This window comes from Lagopus leucura, unplaced genomic scaffold, assembly GCF_019238085.1.
Source record: "Lagopus leucura isolate 7727_CA_CO unplaced genomic scaffold, USGS_WTPT01 Super-Scaffold_100002, whole genome shotgun sequence".
Classification (NCBI taxonomy): domain Eukaryota; kingdom Metazoa; phylum Chordata; class Aves; order Galliformes; family Phasianidae; genus Lagopus; species Lagopus leucura.
Window position 1 is genome coordinate 6,485,012 of NW_024962263.1, and position 18,257 is coordinate 6,503,268.

Here is an 18,257-nt window from a genome sequence, read left to right on the forward strand (position 1 = left end):
TGTTTATTTAAGAGTTTCTTGCAAGAAAGAGTCAATTACTCATCAGATGCAAGGAGATTAATCATGGTTCCTTATTCACATGGCATATTAACACTTCTCCTTTATTGTCTCCCTAGGGCTTTGACCTCACATTTAAACTAACAGAATGAAATATAGCCAGGCTCACACTCAAGTACCTCTACATAGCTGCTGGTGCTGTTAATGATTTGCAAATGGAGCCTCCAAACAGGCATGCCCTTTCTTTCAAGCACTATCCCCAAGACAACTTGTTTAAGGGAAAAGTAAATAAAGCCACATTTACAAGAATGACAGATCCTAGCCATCATTTCCAACTCTCTTGTAGGAGAGAAGAGCAGCAATCCCCTCTTCCCCTCCGCATTTCAAACTCTAATAATACTGAAGTGCCATCCAAAAAGCATTTAAAGCTGAGTCCTCAGCTGTCAATCCTCTATCTGCATGACATACAGAAATCTCAGCCGTTTCTGAGGAAGGAAACACAAGGATAAGGATTTCAGTCCAAAGTAAAGTTTGCCAGCTGTTGTCAGCTGTTAGACTCCTTCCCAAGGCCGCCTTCTCCAACTCAGACAGTTTGGTGCAGCACAAGCTTGGTCTAAAGATCAGCTTGTGATGGGGGAACTCCACTGCAGGAGGAATTGCTGCGCGTGGGAAAGCTGAGGGGGAAGAGATGAAAGTTATTTGCTTGGAATCTCTTATCTTCAGATGTGTTCTTGGGGACAGTGCAAACCTATGTTGGCACGTGCGCATACTTGATAGCGTTCACAGTGCTTTTGTTTTTTTGCTATTCTTTTTGTCTGCCTCTGAGATGTGCTAGCTCACTTCTTTGCTTCTGGGGTCAGCTGTGCTGCAGCTTTCTGTAACAGGTTTCCCACTATATCTGTGCTGGGCCTGGGGAACCGGGCCAGTAGGAGGCAGCCAGAACATTTCTGTGTCTGATCAATGGCATGGGAGAGAGCCCTGCAGAGTTCTGCTGCCCAGAACCTGCTGAGACTCAGCTCCCACATTTTCACACGGGGCCTAAGCCTAGCTGTTCCTTTAAAGCTTGACACTGCCAAGGTCAAATTTGTCTTTCAGTATTCTGGAAGCTTCACTTGGAGATAGTGCATGATGGAGCGGAGGGGAGGGCAGATCTGTAAGGACCGATACGGGATATTGAAACATACTCAAGATGTGTCCTCTTCTGGTTCATAGTATTGGTGACTGGAGTTGAAACATTTCAGTGCTTGAGAGCATCAAGGAACAACAGACAAACAAGCAATAAAGCTGAGGGAATAACAGTGAACTGTGCCACACGTTGCTTCAGTAAACACACTGTTTGTTTTGCCTCTACCCATAAATGCAGTAACCAATCTCTTCTCCAGGGCTTCAGAGGGCAGAACTGTGGAGGTACCGTACAAAGGAGATGTGGAACTCACCATCCTGGACATCCTTGGAGGGCTGCGCTCCACCTGCACCTACGTGGGAGCTGCCAAACTCAAGGAACTGAGCAGGAGAACAACATTCATCCGGGTCACCCAGCAGCACAGCCAGGTCTTCTCATAGCCCAGGACGGGGGGACTGGAGAGAGATGGGAGGAGAAGAGCAGGAAAGGTTGCTGGTCTGTTTTGATTTCTCCTCCACATTGCATTAGTGGCAAACTCCTCTCTCTATGAATGGCAGTCTCATAGCCTTTGGTGGCTTGGATTTGGAAGGGGAAGGCTGTACTGTTAACACAGTGCCATTGGTTCAAAATGCAATAGCCTCATCTTTTACTGTGCCTGATTTATTTTTTAATCAACATTTCTTCGTCTGTTCTTTCTCCTCTGATAAATAGTCGCTGAAACCTCAGTTAGCAAGGAATTGGCTTGTACAGACATGGCTGTTGCACCTGCACACATTCACATATTCCCTCTGTTAAGACTGACCTGTCAGCTACCATTGCTTCTGACAGTGCACCCTCCAGAGAAAAAGCTACAAGGAATTGAGTGGAGAAATCAAAAATCAAATTGTCTTCACCTTTCCTCTGGCAGAATGTTGGATGCTTGTGGCAGGGCTGCCAGCCTGCAGGATGTCAGAGGTGGGTGAGGCTTGGCTACCGTTGGCTTCTTGCTGTGATGATAAAAATGCCAGATCTCTTTCACTCTCTGTTCACAGGGCCATTTTTACTGCCATTTTTACTGAAACCTCTCCATGGACCAGCCTCTGCAGAGAAGCTGGCACTGAGTGTAGCAACCCCATGCTGTCTTGCCTGCCCCTGTCTGTGGAGATCATTCAGGAGAGAACATCTCAGAGCTTGCCTGCTTTACGTGCATGCAGTAATTGCGTTGTGTGGGTTGCTGCTTTCCCCTGTGCTCTGTGATCAGATTTTTAAGACATAGAAACTCAGCAACAGTAAACTCACCGAGGGGAGGTTTCTCCACAGCCCTCCCTGCTCCCATTTAAGTTTTCTGCATTCATGTCCGTTTAGCAGAGATGTGAAAATGTTGTGCTGTGCATTGCCTGTGGCCAGGAGAACAAGGTCCAATGGAGGAATCAAATTCACTCTTAGCTACTTGGTACCACTCCTTTGCAATCCTTGACAATGTGAAAAGCAAAAAGGAGCTTTCAGCAGAGGTGCCTGATTGCAGGACACTGGTAGGCCAAGATTGAATTAAAGCATTTGTTCTAAAGGCAGTAATGAATGTTTAAGGCTCTGGATAACACTTTATGGCCCACTAATTAATTGATAAATCACAGTGAAATTTCTTTGGAAATACACATTGCATCCACATGAATACCACAGTAGCTCGTTATGATAAATGATGTAAAAGTGAACAGCAATGAATTAATAATGCTTGGCCACTTACTTTGAAGTGCTGCTGAGATCATAATGCAGCTGTTGTTACCTCAGTACTTCAGAGCCTTACTTTTCCCTCCTGCAGGTATCTGTGGAAAGAGGCAGGCTTCCTTTGAAAAGCAAATGAGTGATCTGTAGGAAGAGGAATAGCAAAGAGAATCTCCAGAATTTGGTTCATTTGAGGGACTTCTCAAAAAGCCATGCACGAGTATTGGTACCACTGGCCATTGTGAGAGCATATCTAGGCCACAAACTGATGCCCAGTGAGTTTTAAGTCTGTTGTGCACATTAGGAAAGGCTCAGTAGATCTTCTAAAAGGCCTATTTTAAACGTCTTCCATTAAACATGTAGGACTAATTCTTAATTGTGATATGACCCGTTCATTTATTTTGGAGATGAATAAGGGCCTTCGTGTGAGCACAGGTTACACCCATGCTGAGTTTGAGAACCATCTTTCCTGCTGGATCTCATACAGGAATCTGAATGTAGAAGAGATGCAGACCCTATGGTAAAGGGTTTGATCTCTGCTCCCTCAAGTCTCCCTGACTGCGTCCTGTTTAGAAGATGCCCAATTTCTTTATCACAAATCCTGCTCTCACCCTCACTAAGCCCGGAGTACAGGCAGCGTTACTCTGTGTGCATCAGTACAACTGTAGGAGGTCACCATTCCTTTATGTACATGACATGAAGTGTAGGGTGTAAAGGCAAATGAACACCCCTGTGAGGAGCAGGATTAGACCACGTCAGGCTGTCACGTTGCAGGCCTGCCCACAGATGTGTCTCTGCACTCGTGCCTTCATACGTGGGACATGCAGCAGTGTGCTGGTCTCATGCCTACACTCACTATTGCTTTTCTACTTTTTTTTTAGCTACATTTCTAAACGAAAGTTGAGAAATACATAGACACAAAGGATATATATATTTGTAAACATTTTTCTAAAAAGATCAGAGCACTGAACAGAGCAGCTTTGTGACATCTCTGTCAAACAGTTTCTTTTTCCAAAGGACCAGTGCTGGGGTAATGGGGGGCTGCTTCCTGGGCAGGCTGTGTGCTTAGCACAGCCACGTGCACCTTTCTCTGACCAGTGCCAATAGGAAAAGGTGAGAGTAGATTGGTATTAAGAGGTGTTCCCAGTTCTCCAGTGACACTGACAGTATGAGTGATGACTGGTAAAGCATGGACTTAAGGTATTTGGTTTTCTGAATAGCAGCTGTTGCCATCATTTTGAGAAGCAGTTCCTGTTCGTTTTCTCCTTGTGTCTCCAGAGAGAGCTGCAGAAAAGCTGAACCTATGGCATGGCTGTCTCTCCCCCAGAAGTACATATTACTTTCGTTCAGAGGCTGTGCTCCCCCAAATCAGCCCACCCTGCATATGGAACAAAGACAAGGTGGAGCCCTCATTTAGCACCCAGCCCTGTGCCTCCTCATTTGCCCTTGTATTCTCGCAGCCCCAGGTACTGTGCCCTGCACAAACCCACAGCCACTTTGGCAAGGAACTGGGGTGTGCTGTGCCTGGTGGGATGGTCCAGGCCAAGACCACAAAATGCCATGTGCCATTTGCAGATCTACCTCACCTGCATATTTTACCTGGTTTTCTGTTACTTGTTGCCCTTCTGTGGAACATCTGTACCATTTTTTAACTGCTTACTGTTGGGTGATTCTGCTTGACCTGGTCTTCTTTAACCCTGCCACCTCAGCCCCATGCTGTCTCCCCACTAGAGCAACATGGGAGATGAGCAGCACTGTAGGCCAAGTCACACCTGCTTTCCCCAGCCAGAGAATTGCTAAGCTGAGCACACAAGAGCAGTGCTGAGGTGTGGCTCCACTGGCTCCACAGTGATTGAATTGGGTACACCAAAATTTGTAAACAGAGATGAAAAAGGCCACGTTACACCATTCAGACAAGGCTGGCAGTATTCTGCCAGATGCAGAGCAAGCCACGTGGGCTCTTGTTTCTGAAAGAAATGAGTGCGTGCGCTCAGCAGGCACTTGGCTCCCTCTTGGGCCATGCTCTTCGGTGCATCTTTCTTCTCTCCTCAGGGCATGGAGTTGAATGTAGGATGTGGGGGACCCTGCAAGTGTGAGGAGTTGGGCAGGAGGAGCCTCTGCTTACTTTTGGAGGAGCGTTTCTCATGCAAGTGTGACTGCATCTTCCTTTCTGCCAGTCAGTTGCCAGGGAGAAGGGACTGGGGGAGAGCAAGAACCAGGGCAGCAATTAGCCAGACCTCAGTGTGCTGGGATGGGATTTTTCAGACCTGGTCACTTTGAGAGTCAAAGCCTAGAAAAGGTTCACTCCCTTTGCTTCATTTGGGGTCTTTTCAGATGCCCTCTCTAGCATTGACTCCTTGTGTACTGTTGTTGAAGTTCTCACACGTAAATAAATAGTCTAGAACTCCTCGGCGTTGCCTGCGGCAGCTGTAAAAAGCTTCTATGTGATCAGCCACGCAGAGTTGCTCGGCCTTAGCCATTTCCCCGGCCCACGCCGCACTGCTGAGATGCTGATGGCACATCTGCCCTGCCTGCAGCCAGCCCGTGCCCGCGATGCCTGCAGCGCCAGGGGCACAGTCAAGTATCGCCTTTGGAAACTGTCCGTGGCAAGTTTTGTTATGCAATAAAGAGCTTCACTCCAAAAGTCTGAGAAGGTTTTATGCCGTGCGCGGTGCATTCCTTGGGGGGGGGGAAAGGAAACGGGGCAGAGGGCTTTCAGAGGAGTGCGATGCCACACTCAGCTGCTGCTCATAAAGACGAAGCACGCGTTTGCAATTGGCACTGTTATTTTATTAGTACGAGTATACTGAAACAATAAACTTGTACTGGTATACAGACAATTTATTTAAAACAATTTTGTTCAAATTTTGAATCAAACATTGTTTTATTATAATAATGAAATAATTTCTACCTAGAAAACCTGCAAGCACCATCAAAGAAAGGGACCATAAAATTCAATAAACAGACGCGAGTGTATCCTACAAATAGACACACCACCATTAGAAAATAGAATATGAATTCTTCCATTTTTTTTTTTAATATTTGTTTTAAAAAAGCTAGTGCAAGTACAATATTTTACACTGGAATTACAGAGAGTATGCACGCATATGGAAAAAAGTTCTCCTGTCACAATAAAAGCTCTTAACTATGTCTGTATGCACTTAAAATCTTCTCCTCTTTTCAATAAGGTGCAAAACGTTATTCCCTCCCTATTTCTCCTTTGTACTGGCCATGTCAGCTCGATTTCTCCCCACCACAAAGCTGCGATGTCCCTTTTACTGGGCCTACGCTAGGAACTACGCTGGAAGTGTGATTTGCAACAACCCTCATGAGTAATACCAAATGAGAAGAAAAAAAACCAAACGAACAAAAACAAAGGACCTCAGAAATGCTGAAGAATGGCAGACCCTCACCCGGCAAGGCCCCTGGCCGAGCGCCTTTGCAGCCGGCCCCAGCCCCCCGGCTGCCAGCACGGTGACATAGCTAGTACAAAACGGTTTTCAGTAGCTCACCCGAACTGAAAAAGGTTGGGAAACCCCTGCCTGTAACCCTGCCCCCACCCCCCTCTTTTTAACACTGCAAAAAGAACAGTGTTCAACAAGTTAATATATTATTCAAAAAAAAAAAAAAAAAAGAGCAAATAGATAACATTAGTGAGTTTCAACATTAGCTGACTGTCGTGAGAGGTTGTATGTACGCCCTAACAGATTAGTAACTTTGCGAAGAGGCCGGCCCAATGGCCAGGCAGAGATGCCAATGTAGCCACCTGCAGCTGCCCTCAGCCCATGCTCACGCTCAGCTCCCAGACCCACCCGCCGGCTCAGACAGTTCTGCAGACCGCTTTTGTAGGGAGAGCAATGGGTCCTCGGCTCTTTCAGCAAAGCCCCGGGGGATCCCCGCCTCGGCTGACATCGCGAGGCCGTGGGTCCGGCCCTGGGGTTTTTGCATGTCAGCAACCCAGCAGTACAGCAATGACAGCTCAACGCGTGACTTAACGCCTGCTGCACACAGCGCTTCCAATGCATGCCTACTGCATGGGCGAGGGGAAGGGTGCAGGAGCTTTGACTGCTCGAAACAGAAGCAAACGAAAAAAAAAACCAACCTTGGTGAAGCCTCCGTAAAATCCTCAGTGGAAGACTTGAGTCCTTTCAGATAACGACAAGAAAAAAAAAACACAAAACTACAGAAACCTTAGAGACTGTTATTGTATAAATACTACCTATTGGCTGAATGCACTTCATTGTAACGCAACTGGGGCCGTTCCTCCTGGTTCGGGGACACCTGGGCACAGCGGTCACCGCCTTGCAGGGGATGGGGGCGCTCTGGGACGCCGCCCCACCGCCGGCCGCCAGCTGCCCAGCTCAATCTTTGGACTAGAAAGAGACCCTCTCCTCAAAAATGGCTCCAGGATTCTCTCCTTTGGGCTTCTGGAAAACAAACACCGGTCTCTTAAGCAACCGAGATCATCACTGGAAACCTGTCTGGTGTGTCTGCTCCCGGCAGCGGGGAGAGGGGGCAGTGGAAGGGGCCCAAAGGCCACGTGGCCTCGGGCACAGCCCTGCTGCTGGTACTGGGCTAGGATCCCTTGTTATAAACACTTCTTGCTCAGGATTATACTCTTTGGGTTTCGTCTGGAACAGGAAGTGCTGAAAAGAAGTGGAACAGCATCCCAGAGAGAGGAAAAAACGGGAGCGAGAGGCTTCGGGCGGGATCCCCGAGGGCATCGCCAGGCCTCCCCCAAACCAGCCCTGTCCCTCGGTGCAGGCAGGAGGGACCGCGAGCCAAATCCCACAGCAGAGCCACCCTCCGAAGTGCCCGGCAGCCGCACTCGAGAACTGCTGCTCCAAGGTGTGTTTTCAGCACAGGAATAAACAGTGTGAAGCACGACTCCGCTCCCCAGAAACGGGACCCATGTAGTACGAACAGAAAATTAAGCATAGTTGTTCTTTAAGAGCCTTTTAAGTAATAATTCTTCCTGGCCAAAGCCAATACAAATCAGATCATCTAGACATGACAATTTCTATATACAAAAAACATGTAACTTTCAACCTTTCTCTGCTTTTGTATTTAAAAACTTTTTTTTTTTTTTTTTTTTACAAACAAGGTATGAAACTCACTGTTCAAACAGAGCCATCTCTTTTTCAAACACTGAATGAATCATTCCAACATTCATTTTTCTTTTGTGCAATTTTTAAAACATTACCTGTACTCCTCAATGTGAGTGCTTCAAAAAAAGTTTCTATTTTTAATAAGCTTCTCAAATTAGGTTTACATCAAAAAATATTCCCACAAGATATAGTGCTACAAGAAAAGATCCTATCAGTAAAGGTAACACATCTGAAGCGAGGTCGTCTATGTAAAAGAAATTGTACTCTGGAGTAGAGATGTGCAACTCGTTTGGAATTTCCCTATTGACACAAACACCAAACTGTCCTTGGGACAGGAAAACAAGTGGACGTGTAGGCTTATGGAATTCACACGGATTGATTCATGTGCAAACCAACGCTTCTGTCTGGCTGTGGGTACACATATGCAGATCTGCACTGACCAATCCTCATTTTTCTGTGTATTTTTGGGACTTCGGAGGGGCCAGGCGGGTAAACCAGGAAAGGAAATGGCTGACTGCACTCTGGAGATGTTTACCCCTCTGCTCTCACATCAGCACCGGCCAGAGAGCGCTGAGCAGGCTCTGCTGGTACCTGTGGTGACGGGGAGGGAAGAGAAGTAAACCAGCTGTCCGAGTGCATGTCCCATTTCACCGCATGGAGCCCCTGGGCTGACCTCTCCGTCAGTGTGTGTCCGAGTGCCAGCAGGGCCAGGGCCCAGGCGCTGTGCCGAGAGCCCCTCTCTGAAGTAACACTATTAGTGTTTAAAACGGAGAGGATCCGCTCTCCTCGCTTTTGTTTTTAGCAGTATCAAGCCTGAAGCGAATTTCACCGTTTCTATTTTAATATTGGCAACACGCTTAAAGTGAAACAAATCTCTGCACGGAGTGAATTTTCATGATAACCAACAGCGACAGTTCGCGCTGAGCCTGCTGCTTTTGTATTGCGATATCTACAAAGTCAAAGTCATGAGATGCGGGAAATCCAAACTCGTCGGTGACGTTGTACGTCCCTACTCCAGAGCAGTAAAAGTGCTGCTTCTGGTCACATCAGTGTACCACACATATGCCAGCCCCATCCCTGAGTAAAAGGTGTGAAAAATTTCTAAATGTTCCTTGATTGAGGGAAACGAGAGCAGTGATGTCACTTCCCCAGCGCTGAGAAAATGACAAACAGCGGCCGAAGAACGCGACAGCGGGACGAGGGACCTGAAGGAGTCAGAGGAGCGTCCCCGTCCCGACGTCGGGTTCGTCGGGGGAAAAATCCCAACAGCGACATACAAAACTGTGAAGCAGGTCAACAGCAACGCCAATTCGGGCTTCAGCTGTAGGACTTGAGGTAAGTGACATCAAACTCAAATTCCCCGCGATGTGGCCCAGACAAACTGAAACAATGCCTAAGTTAAACACTATAAGGAACAGTCGTTTTATATATAGAGATATATAGATAGATTAGATAGATAGATAGATAGATAGATAGACAGATAGATATTTTTAGAAATCCCTATAAAGAGGTTCTCGTTTTATTTTCTTTGCCCTGACTAATTTCTCGGTGATTGTATGCATTTCATTGTAAACTAAACAGGCCTGCTACAAAAAGGAGGAGAAGAAAAGAAAAAAGAGACCCAAAGAAAAAGACAACCACTGCAGCCCGTGCCGCGGGCGCGAGGCCGGAGCCGGAGGCACCCCACAGCTGGGAGCAGGGTCTCATGTGCGCAAAATCCCCTTTCCCCTCCCCTCCCTGCCCCCCCCAAAATAACAACCCCCAAACTCCTCTCTCGGTGGTTGTGGGGTGAGCTTGGGTTCAGCTTTTCTTCCTGGATCTTTTTTTTTTTTCCCGTTACACTGCGGAGGCCAGAGGCATGCATTTCAAACACACGGGGCTGCGGCAGGCCCGTGATTCACTCCACGCACACTGAACACAAAAGGGGTCGCTGAGCCCTGGGTGCAGGGACACCCGGCCCTCGATTCGCTGCTTTCTAGGGGGAGGGAGTTATTAGCAGGAAAAGAAGGAAGGAAGGAAGGAACTATTCCAAGAGAACAGAAAGGGGAAACCAGAAGAGGGTATGAGACCTAGCTAACACCACACAGGTGAGTCTACGTTGGCACGTAAAGTATTGCACATCCTACAAAAGCCAAAGCACGGAAAGGGACAGCTGTTTGGAAAGAACCAGTTATTTCAGAATTCCTCAGTCTGAAACACAAGCACAGAACTAATACATTCCTATTGCTCCAAACTTCATTTTTTTTATTAGTTTTCTGTTTTTTTTTTTAGTGTTTGTTGAATAGATCCAGTCAGTTCAATAGCCCCCCGCTTCCTCATCGACCACAATCGTGAATGCGCGTGGTTCTCGTGGAGATTTTTTCCCAGTACGTGTGAATGACAGAAATAGTGGTACGGATGCCAAGTAACATCTGCAATTCTTTCTATTCCTTTACCATCGAAGCTCAAAAACGAAACAGGAAACGAAACGAAACAATAAATTGCAAGTGCCCTGAGCAGAGTATATGGAAGATTAAGCAACTTCTCTGAGCAGAAATATTACTAAGAAGCACTACCTAAGCTGCGTGACTGTGAGAAGAAACCCGCTCAGCTGTTTGTAGCCCGCTGAGAGGTTAATAAAATTCAAGGAAATTCAAGAATAGTTTCAAGCTATTTTAAACATATTTCAACTTTTTGGTGCACCCCAGAATATGGTATAAAAACAATGAGTTCTGGTGTGAGCTAAATTTCAAGTAACACATAACAGAGTCAAAGCTCGGGTTTGGGGTTAATCTTTCTTTTCTTAAATAAAAGCATTGCATTTTAGGGGAGAGGGAAAACGAGATTTTAAATAGGCTCGTTTGCTTTAGATACTGTATTTCTAATATCCAGAACTTTGATTTCCTTTCCTCCCCATCAGTACGGCTTCTTTACAACTACCTGAAGGCGGGAACTCACCAACTGAAGAAATGATGTGAATGCTCAACCTTGCAGGGCCCAAGCCAGACCCCGCAGGAAGCAGTGGGGTCCTCCCTCCGTTGGCCCCAGGCGCCAAGCATCTCGTGTGAGCGGCTGGCTGTGCAGCCCTAACGGGGAGCTGAGCAGCTCCTTCTGTACCAAACTCCTGAATCTAGTCGTCCGAATGGGAAATGAGGCAATGAAAAGAACAAAAGATCGTAAGAGGAAAAATAACATTCGGCTTGTTTTTTTTTGTTTTTTTTATAAAAAAAAAAAACAACAAACAAACGCCTTGCTTACGTATAGAAATGTTTCTCATGGAAACCTCTCAGCAAGTCTGAAGACAAATTCTCAGAGCTGTCCCGGTAGGACCTGGTTCTGTGTGGCAGATATGGCGGAGACCAAAATGGACTGGGAAAGGAACGAAACCCTATGAAACGGCCTAGAGCCAGGCAGGTTAGTGAGTCATTGCTACATTTGTTTATGCTCTTTCAGACACCCTCCCCCCCACCCCACAACATTATTAGGTAAAAACTGCAGGAATACCACACAAATGATAAACTCAAGATGTGCAAATTGCAAGATTCTTTAAAGTCCATCTTTTTCAAAAACACTGGACAAAGATTTTTTTTTTCTCTTTCCTTTCTCCTCTCTCTTATTTGTTTATTATCTGTCAGCTCGCATACGCCTTTAACTCATTCTCAAGCATTAAAGTTTAAAAAGTGCCTCCTATTAAGTAGTCCTTTGTGGACAATGACTGTCACATACTAGTTCAATAATTCACATTCATCCCTTTGAAACCACATGGAAACTTTCAGCGCCTTGCCTGTGAGAAAACTTTTCAGAGTCGCGTGTAGTTACAGTGTTGAAGAGATTCGTTTGTTTGCTGCTGCTGCCCTCCGAGCAGATCAAAGTGAGATACAGTACGCACTGAGCGTTAGACCAGGATGCTCAGCCATAAAGTGTGAACAGCATTTTAAGTGCTTAAAGACATTCTACGTTCCTCTTCAACATCGGGTTCCTGTGTCACACTGAAACTTGAAAAAAGTGGCACCGGTTGTCCATAATCATGAACCAAAAACAGTACTATAGAGTTAAAGACCGAGATCTGCAACCTAACTGCAAACGACGTGTGCCTGTGATCTCAAAGGGGCAGTATGCATCTCCCTCGTGGAAGCAAATGTCCATGGCATAACCTGACCGATGCGTCTAACACTGCACAGAAACAGGAGCGAGCCTGAGCCGGGCACATCGCCCAGCCTGAGGCTCCCTGCACCCACACACACCTGCGCACACTCACACACAGCCACGCCACCAGGCAGCCCTGCAGGGTGAATGGTGCAGAACAGCCACCCCGTGTGTGTGTGTGTGTGTGTGTGTGCATGGCCTCTGGCAACGAACTGCACGAGCAAGCAGAAGGAAATGTTGGTGTGGCAGTTGCTTCGCGAGTAAAAATCAGTGCAGTCGGACCCCATGGGGGAAATATATATGTACAGATACACACACACACACAAATATATATATATACATATATATATATACATGCACATATATGTGTACATATATATACTATGAATCTTGAGTAAGAGTTGGCTTATTGTTGACAAGGTCAGAGAGCATCTGATCCTTTTTGGTAACATCTGTGGGGCTGTGTCCTCCACATTCACCCGGGGTGAGAACAACCTCCTCAATGAGCCCCCACTGCTGCAGGGCTGCCTCAGGCTGAGCACGCACACCACGCGTGACACACGCCTCTGCTACAGTTCCCTTCTCTGCACCTCCCCCCCAAAAAAACTGGAACAGGAACCAAAACAAGGGAAAAAAAAAACAAAAAAACAAAAACAAAAAACAACAACAAAAAAAACCCCAACAGAATCACAGCTGGACCCTGTCCTACACGAGGTGTTAGAAAACAGGAGCCATGACAACACATTCATTTCCACTAAGGGTGTGTGAAGCAGATACTGCCCCTTCTGTAGCTCTCAGGAAACCTAGTCACTGACAAACACTTGTGGAAAAACATATGCACCAGTCTCCTGCATAATACCAGCTGCAACTATAACAACAAGGTTATAACATAAACCTAAAATAAGATGATAACATGTAAATACTGGGTTATTTAGTCTACAGTACAGTAATCTGGATAAAAATGACAAGGGATAGCCTAATTTCCTTTCCCCAAACAACATTTACTTTCCTACATTGGATCGACCTTCAATGCAAATCTTAACCTCCTGAGGAATAAAAGAAGGCTTGGGAAGAGTCAAAGGTGGCTCCTCTTCTGATTTCTCTAGTTTCCGTGATTCGGGGGCTGACCACCTTCTCTTCCTTGTTGCCGGGGGCTTGCTGGGTTCTGTTTTGGTGAGCAAAGGTGCTGCAGGCAATCCTATTTTGTCCGGAAACTTCAGTTCACCGTTCTCAGCTAACATCTGTGCACTTCCCTGATTAATCCCATTTTCCTGCTCCGCATACCTGTGTCTACTTCCAGCTAGACTGTCATTCTTTGAATGCTTCAGCAAGATGCTAGCTGAGTCCACGGGCTGGCCCTTTTTAATAGAGCCATTCTTCAGGTTCTTGAGCGTAAGCGATATGCAGACGTCCCCCACTGAGAGTTTGGAGCATGGCAAATCAAAGAGCTGGCTGGTTCTCTCGGGGCAGCAGGATGACCAGCCTTGTCCAAATACAAAAAAAGGGTATTCTACCAAGACCTCCACGCTGACCTGCAGAAAGAGAGGAGACAGCAGAGAGAGAGGGAGAGAGGAGAGAGTGTCAGACGGGCCCTTTGCCTTGGTGCACATGCGCAGCGGCCAGCAGTTGTCACTGGTGAGAGTCAAGCAGGGATTGTGCCGCTGCCATTTGGTTTCTGTGAAATCTGCACATGGCGCACCAGACTTCAGGCTTGTCCTTGTCAGATGGGTGTTAACTCTCTGACGGGTGTTGACTCCCTGAGTTCAGCACTTAACACAAAACCTCAACAGGAATCGATCTTTACCTCTATCCAGCTGCTCACAGGAACCCAGCAGGCAAAACAGCTTTGGCAGCTAACAAATTCTGCTCCCTGCCGTGCCCTCGTGGTACCTCAGCCTCTAGCCCATGCTTGCCAATACGTTCCAGCCAGAGGATGGCTCCCTTAGCTGGAAGAGGCTCTATTCCCAGCTCCAACATGTGATTCCCTAAATGACCACGGGAATGTCACCTCTCCTTCTTGGCCTCTGCCCACGCAGCTGCGTGCTTACCAACATGAAATGGCTGAAGATGTTGATTTACAAAGAAAGGCCACAGGTGTGCGCAGAGCTGTGTCTGTAGCAGCAGTGATTATTACCTATGAAAAGCATCTTTCTTGATTTCACTGCTCAGCCCAGCCCTGTCAGTTCCCACTTCACCCCACTTTCAAAACATGCATGGCTCTGGGTCACACCTCATCACCATACAGGCAGCTGCGATATCCAGGAGAGCAGACCAGCAGCAGGTGCCTGCCACTCCATGACCCTGCTCACAGTGGATCATAGGGCTAACATGATACAGCACCCAAATACCCTCTGATCTTTGTGCCATGCCCGTCCGTGGGCTCAGACGGTGGATGTGGGCTCCTCTGACTCATGGCCTACAGGACAGAGCCTAATGCATCCCGAGGGCTCCTGGTTAGCAGCACCCGGTAGCTCTGCTCCCCTCCCCACTGGTGCCGCTCCCCCAGAAGCACCCGGCCTGCAAACAGGACCCCAGGCAGCTCCCTGTGCACCTCATCTGATGGATCATCACCGCCCTTGGCAGGAGGGCTGGATGTGGGATGTCCCATAGAGCAGAACCATCAGATCATGAAAGTCAAACATTTCTCGTGGCTTTTGACTGATTAAACCCACACTCTGCCCTAGCAGACAACTACAATTCATGAGACAGGTCATTCCATGATGGAAAAAAAAAACAAAAAACCCTTTAAAAAAATCTATAAATATATGCTACAATCTTATATGACCGGGCCAATCGATCAATAGTCTTGATGCTCCACCTGTCCAATATAGAAACATCTGCCCCAAGTTTGAGATCCTATTCCAAAGACATCTCTTCTGGATTTAAATGGAACCCACTGTCCAAACAGAGCTGTAGCTTTTCCTAATGAATGCAGATTTCTCATTTACTTGCTATAGTTTTTCTCTTCCTCTTCTCCTTCCTGTTTGCTATATACTTTTTTTCCTTTCTATACTTTCCCCACCCCATCAAAAGCAATGTGTATTATGGGTATCATCCATGCCTTACATGCATACTGAGTGCATTACATTCAGTAACACACAAGTTCCTCTTGATGTGAACATGCTTTCACAGCTTGCAGTGCTTCTGTTTTACATGGCATATAAAACACGCGCCTGAACTGTGAGTCCCAGAAACAAACAGCCACTTTGATGGTGGTGATCATGAACAATGCTAAATAATAAAGATGATGACCAATGCCAGAATCTCCATGACCCAGTCATAGTGCTCATGGGCATCTATTGATCTGGAATGTGTTTCCTCATTCGCTATTAAGCACTGTTCTAGCTAGCTGGATGTGGCTCTGGGCAGCCTGGTCTGGTGGTTGGCGGCCCTGCACGTAGCAGGGAGGTTGAAATGAGATGATCATTGTGGTCCTTTTCAATCCAGGCCATTCTATGATGCTATGATTTGATTCTAGCTATGTGTGGATTCTGCTCAACTGACTTCTAACATCACCATTCTCTGCTAGTGATAGTAGTCAAAGAACTTTAAGTGTGAAAGTTCAGAAGAAACACCTCCCCCATCATTCTCTCCTGGCACGAGGGAAGTTAATTCCAAAAGCTTCTTCTCCTGACATCCTGACATCGTTATTATAAGGGACAAAGAAATTTGGAATTCCTTTCTGTGCCTTTCTGGCTACTAAGACAATAAAGCAAGAAACCAAAACACCGGCCCCTCTTCAAGCACCCGGGGCTCTGCTGTCAAGTTACTTTTCCCAATGACCAGTGAGAGCACCCAAAACTTTTCAGCGCGTTCAATGAATATCTCACTTTCCTATGCCCCCTTATTGCATGATGCCTTGGCCACACTCAGCTGATGGAGAGCACTTCAGACTGCTCAGGAAGCAAAGGCTGGAGCTGGAGCACCGCTGACACATGGAGCGCAGGAGGAGCTGGTGCACAGGGAATAACATTCCCACTCTTCAGATACAGTGTCTTCACAGAAGAACACGGAAATTTGCATTGCAGGGCCCACTGCAGCAACCATTGAGACAAGTGCTAAAGCAAAGGGTGCCCAGTAGAAGTAAGGATTTGGACGTTCCCATGTCCAGGAACACAACACAAAGATCACATAAGGGAGGAGTGGGAGAGACCTCCACCTGGCAGTGAACAGGCCAGCATTTCTGTTTCTGTGCCTGTGTCTGTGCCAAAGGTAAAGAAAAGGAGAGAGATGGGCGAAAGAGAAAGTGAATGGTTTGTGTGTGCAGAGATATTTAAGGGAAACTGGATGTCAGTCTAAAAAAGGTGCACCAAACTGACACCTCTAACTAGAGGTGGGCTTCTTCACCTCTTACCTCTATTATTCTGTTTTTGAAAGAAAAGCTAAGTTAAGACCCAAATGCTCATCTTTTCTTCTGAGGTTGTACTTTAGAAACGATTAGGAGCTGAAGCTCAGGGATGAAAGTGAGCATTTCAGAGAACAACTTCTACATCTCCAGTGTGTTGTAACCTTAACACAAATGGACGTGCATTGCTGCCTTCTGCTTGTTCCTTGCAGCAAAAGAGAGGACAGGTAACGAGCACGTATGTGTCACTGTAACAGTAAGATGTGGCATTACAAAGAGATGCAGATCCACAGCGCTTTTTTAGGCAACGCAAATCCAAGGGGAATAACAGCTGGACTTTGGGTTCTCATCCATTTGGTACTTGCTTCACTTCTCATTCATCCGCAGCAGGGATGCTGTGAAGTGGAAACATCACATTTCTCAGGGCTAAGGACAGCTGTTTCACTGAAGAAGCATGTGGGTTTAGGTGGGTTCATTCTCTTCTGCTCTTCCACACCTGGCAGAGGATGGGAACAGCAAGGCGCCCGGCGGAGGGGGAGTGGGAGGATGGCCTCCTTCTGCCCTAGCCCTTTGCTAGGAAGGAGCAGCGGTGATGTGTTACAATAGCAACTGCATGCTGCCTCCCTGTGTGCGTGAGAGTTGTATACGCTCAGCTAAAAATAACCTCCTACTGCTGTCCCTCAGTCAGGGTGGAAATTAGCTCATGTTTGCATCGAGTCTGAAAAGATGAGTTCATCAGCATTCTGATGGCTTCCCAGAGATTGCTGGGAGGAGTATTTAAATGAACGGAAGCTAATGGTAGCAAGGCTATTTTTGTACGACACTTAGTCGTTACAACTCACGTCCCCCTGATAACACCATTCTAAAAGGTCCCTCTTTACAGAAGTATATCTGCAAGAGAAACTGACTTTAATAAAGTATGTTGGGAGCTGAACTACGCATGCACTGCATTCTCACTGCACTTGGGAATCAACACGGATCTGAGCGCAGCAGCACCACAGAGCCACTGCCCTGAGCAGCCAGACTGAACAGCCTTTTTTCAATGGGAAGGAGACTAAGCCCTCCTCACACGAGCAATTCTCTAACGTGTAATGAGTGCCACATGCCTGCTAATAAGGCTAAATTCCTTCCTACAGCCACGCTAGGCTGAGGGCAAGGTCACAAATGTAGAAACACTTCCCCCTCTCCAGCCAGGCATGGGAAAACCTGCACGGCTGTCCCTGTGTGCGGGGACACGGCTGATCTGGGAAGGGACCCAAGCCCTGGGATCTGCAGGAAACCGAAATTAAACCCTCACGCTAATGATATCTCTGCGTGACTCTCCCTCGCTTCAGTTCTGGAAGCATCCCCCGTGGGAAACACAGCTGGGGAGTATTTCAGCTGCGATGATGTCAGCCTGCTTCTGATAGGCTTCTGGATAAGGTGACACTTTGCTGGATGAGCCCGGCGCGCGCGTCTGTGCAGCCTCGGACCCAGCATGCATTCTGCCAGAGGATGGCAGTCCGCCCTCTGCAAAGGACTGCACCGTGCCAGCACATCCACCAGCCCATCACACACAACGCTACCTGCTGGCGCACAGACCAGGCTCTGCTGCAGAGAGAGAAATGAGAGCGAGGTGACCACTGCGGAGGGCAGACCGCTGCTTCTGAAATCTCACCACTCAAGGCACCGGGGCAAATCATAGGAACTGGTTCTGATCCAAGGACAGGCTCCTACTGATGGGGCCTGCGGTATGCAGCTCTCACTGAGAGAACCACGATACGGCTCGGAGGTGAAAAACAATCAGTCCTTATCCCGAAGGCATCCAAGGCCCTAAGCTGATCTTTCTATCAGGCCAGTGGGTGATGCACACACATCT

At 47.2% G+C, this 18,257-nt stretch overlaps 2 protein-coding genes across 3 annotated transcripts in view; one reads left to right on the plus strand and one right to left on the minus strand.

Annotated features, from left to right (window-relative positions):
- Nucleotides 1-3,197, plus strand: part of GMPR (guanosine monophosphate reductase) — a 38,001-nt gene extending 34,804 nt beyond the window's left edge. Inside the window, exons 9-10 of one of the 2 annotated variants that reach the window (XR_006178423.1) lie at nucleotides 1,380-2,074; nucleotides 2,152-3,197. Coding sequence is in view for 1 of the 2 variants with exons in the window: in XM_042869007.1 (XP_042724941.1) it covers nucleotides 1,380-1,560 (181 nt within the window). In the remaining variant the exon portion in view is untranslated. Of the gene's footprint in view, nucleotides 1-1,379 lie in introns of both variants that reach the window. The other variant, XM_042869007.1, reaches the window with a different exon arrangement.
- Nucleotides 3,198-9,681: 6,484 nt separating this feature from the next.
- The window catches only part of ATXN1 (ataxin 1), a 197,078-nt gene continuing 188,502 nt past the window's right edge, over nucleotides 9,682-18,257 (minus strand). Inside the window, 1 exon segment of the mRNA XM_042869006.1 lies at nucleotides 9,682-13,586. Within this exon segment, the coding sequence (XP_042724940.1) occupies nucleotides 13,056-13,586 (531 nt within the window). The 3' untranslated portion in view covers nucleotides 9,682-13,055.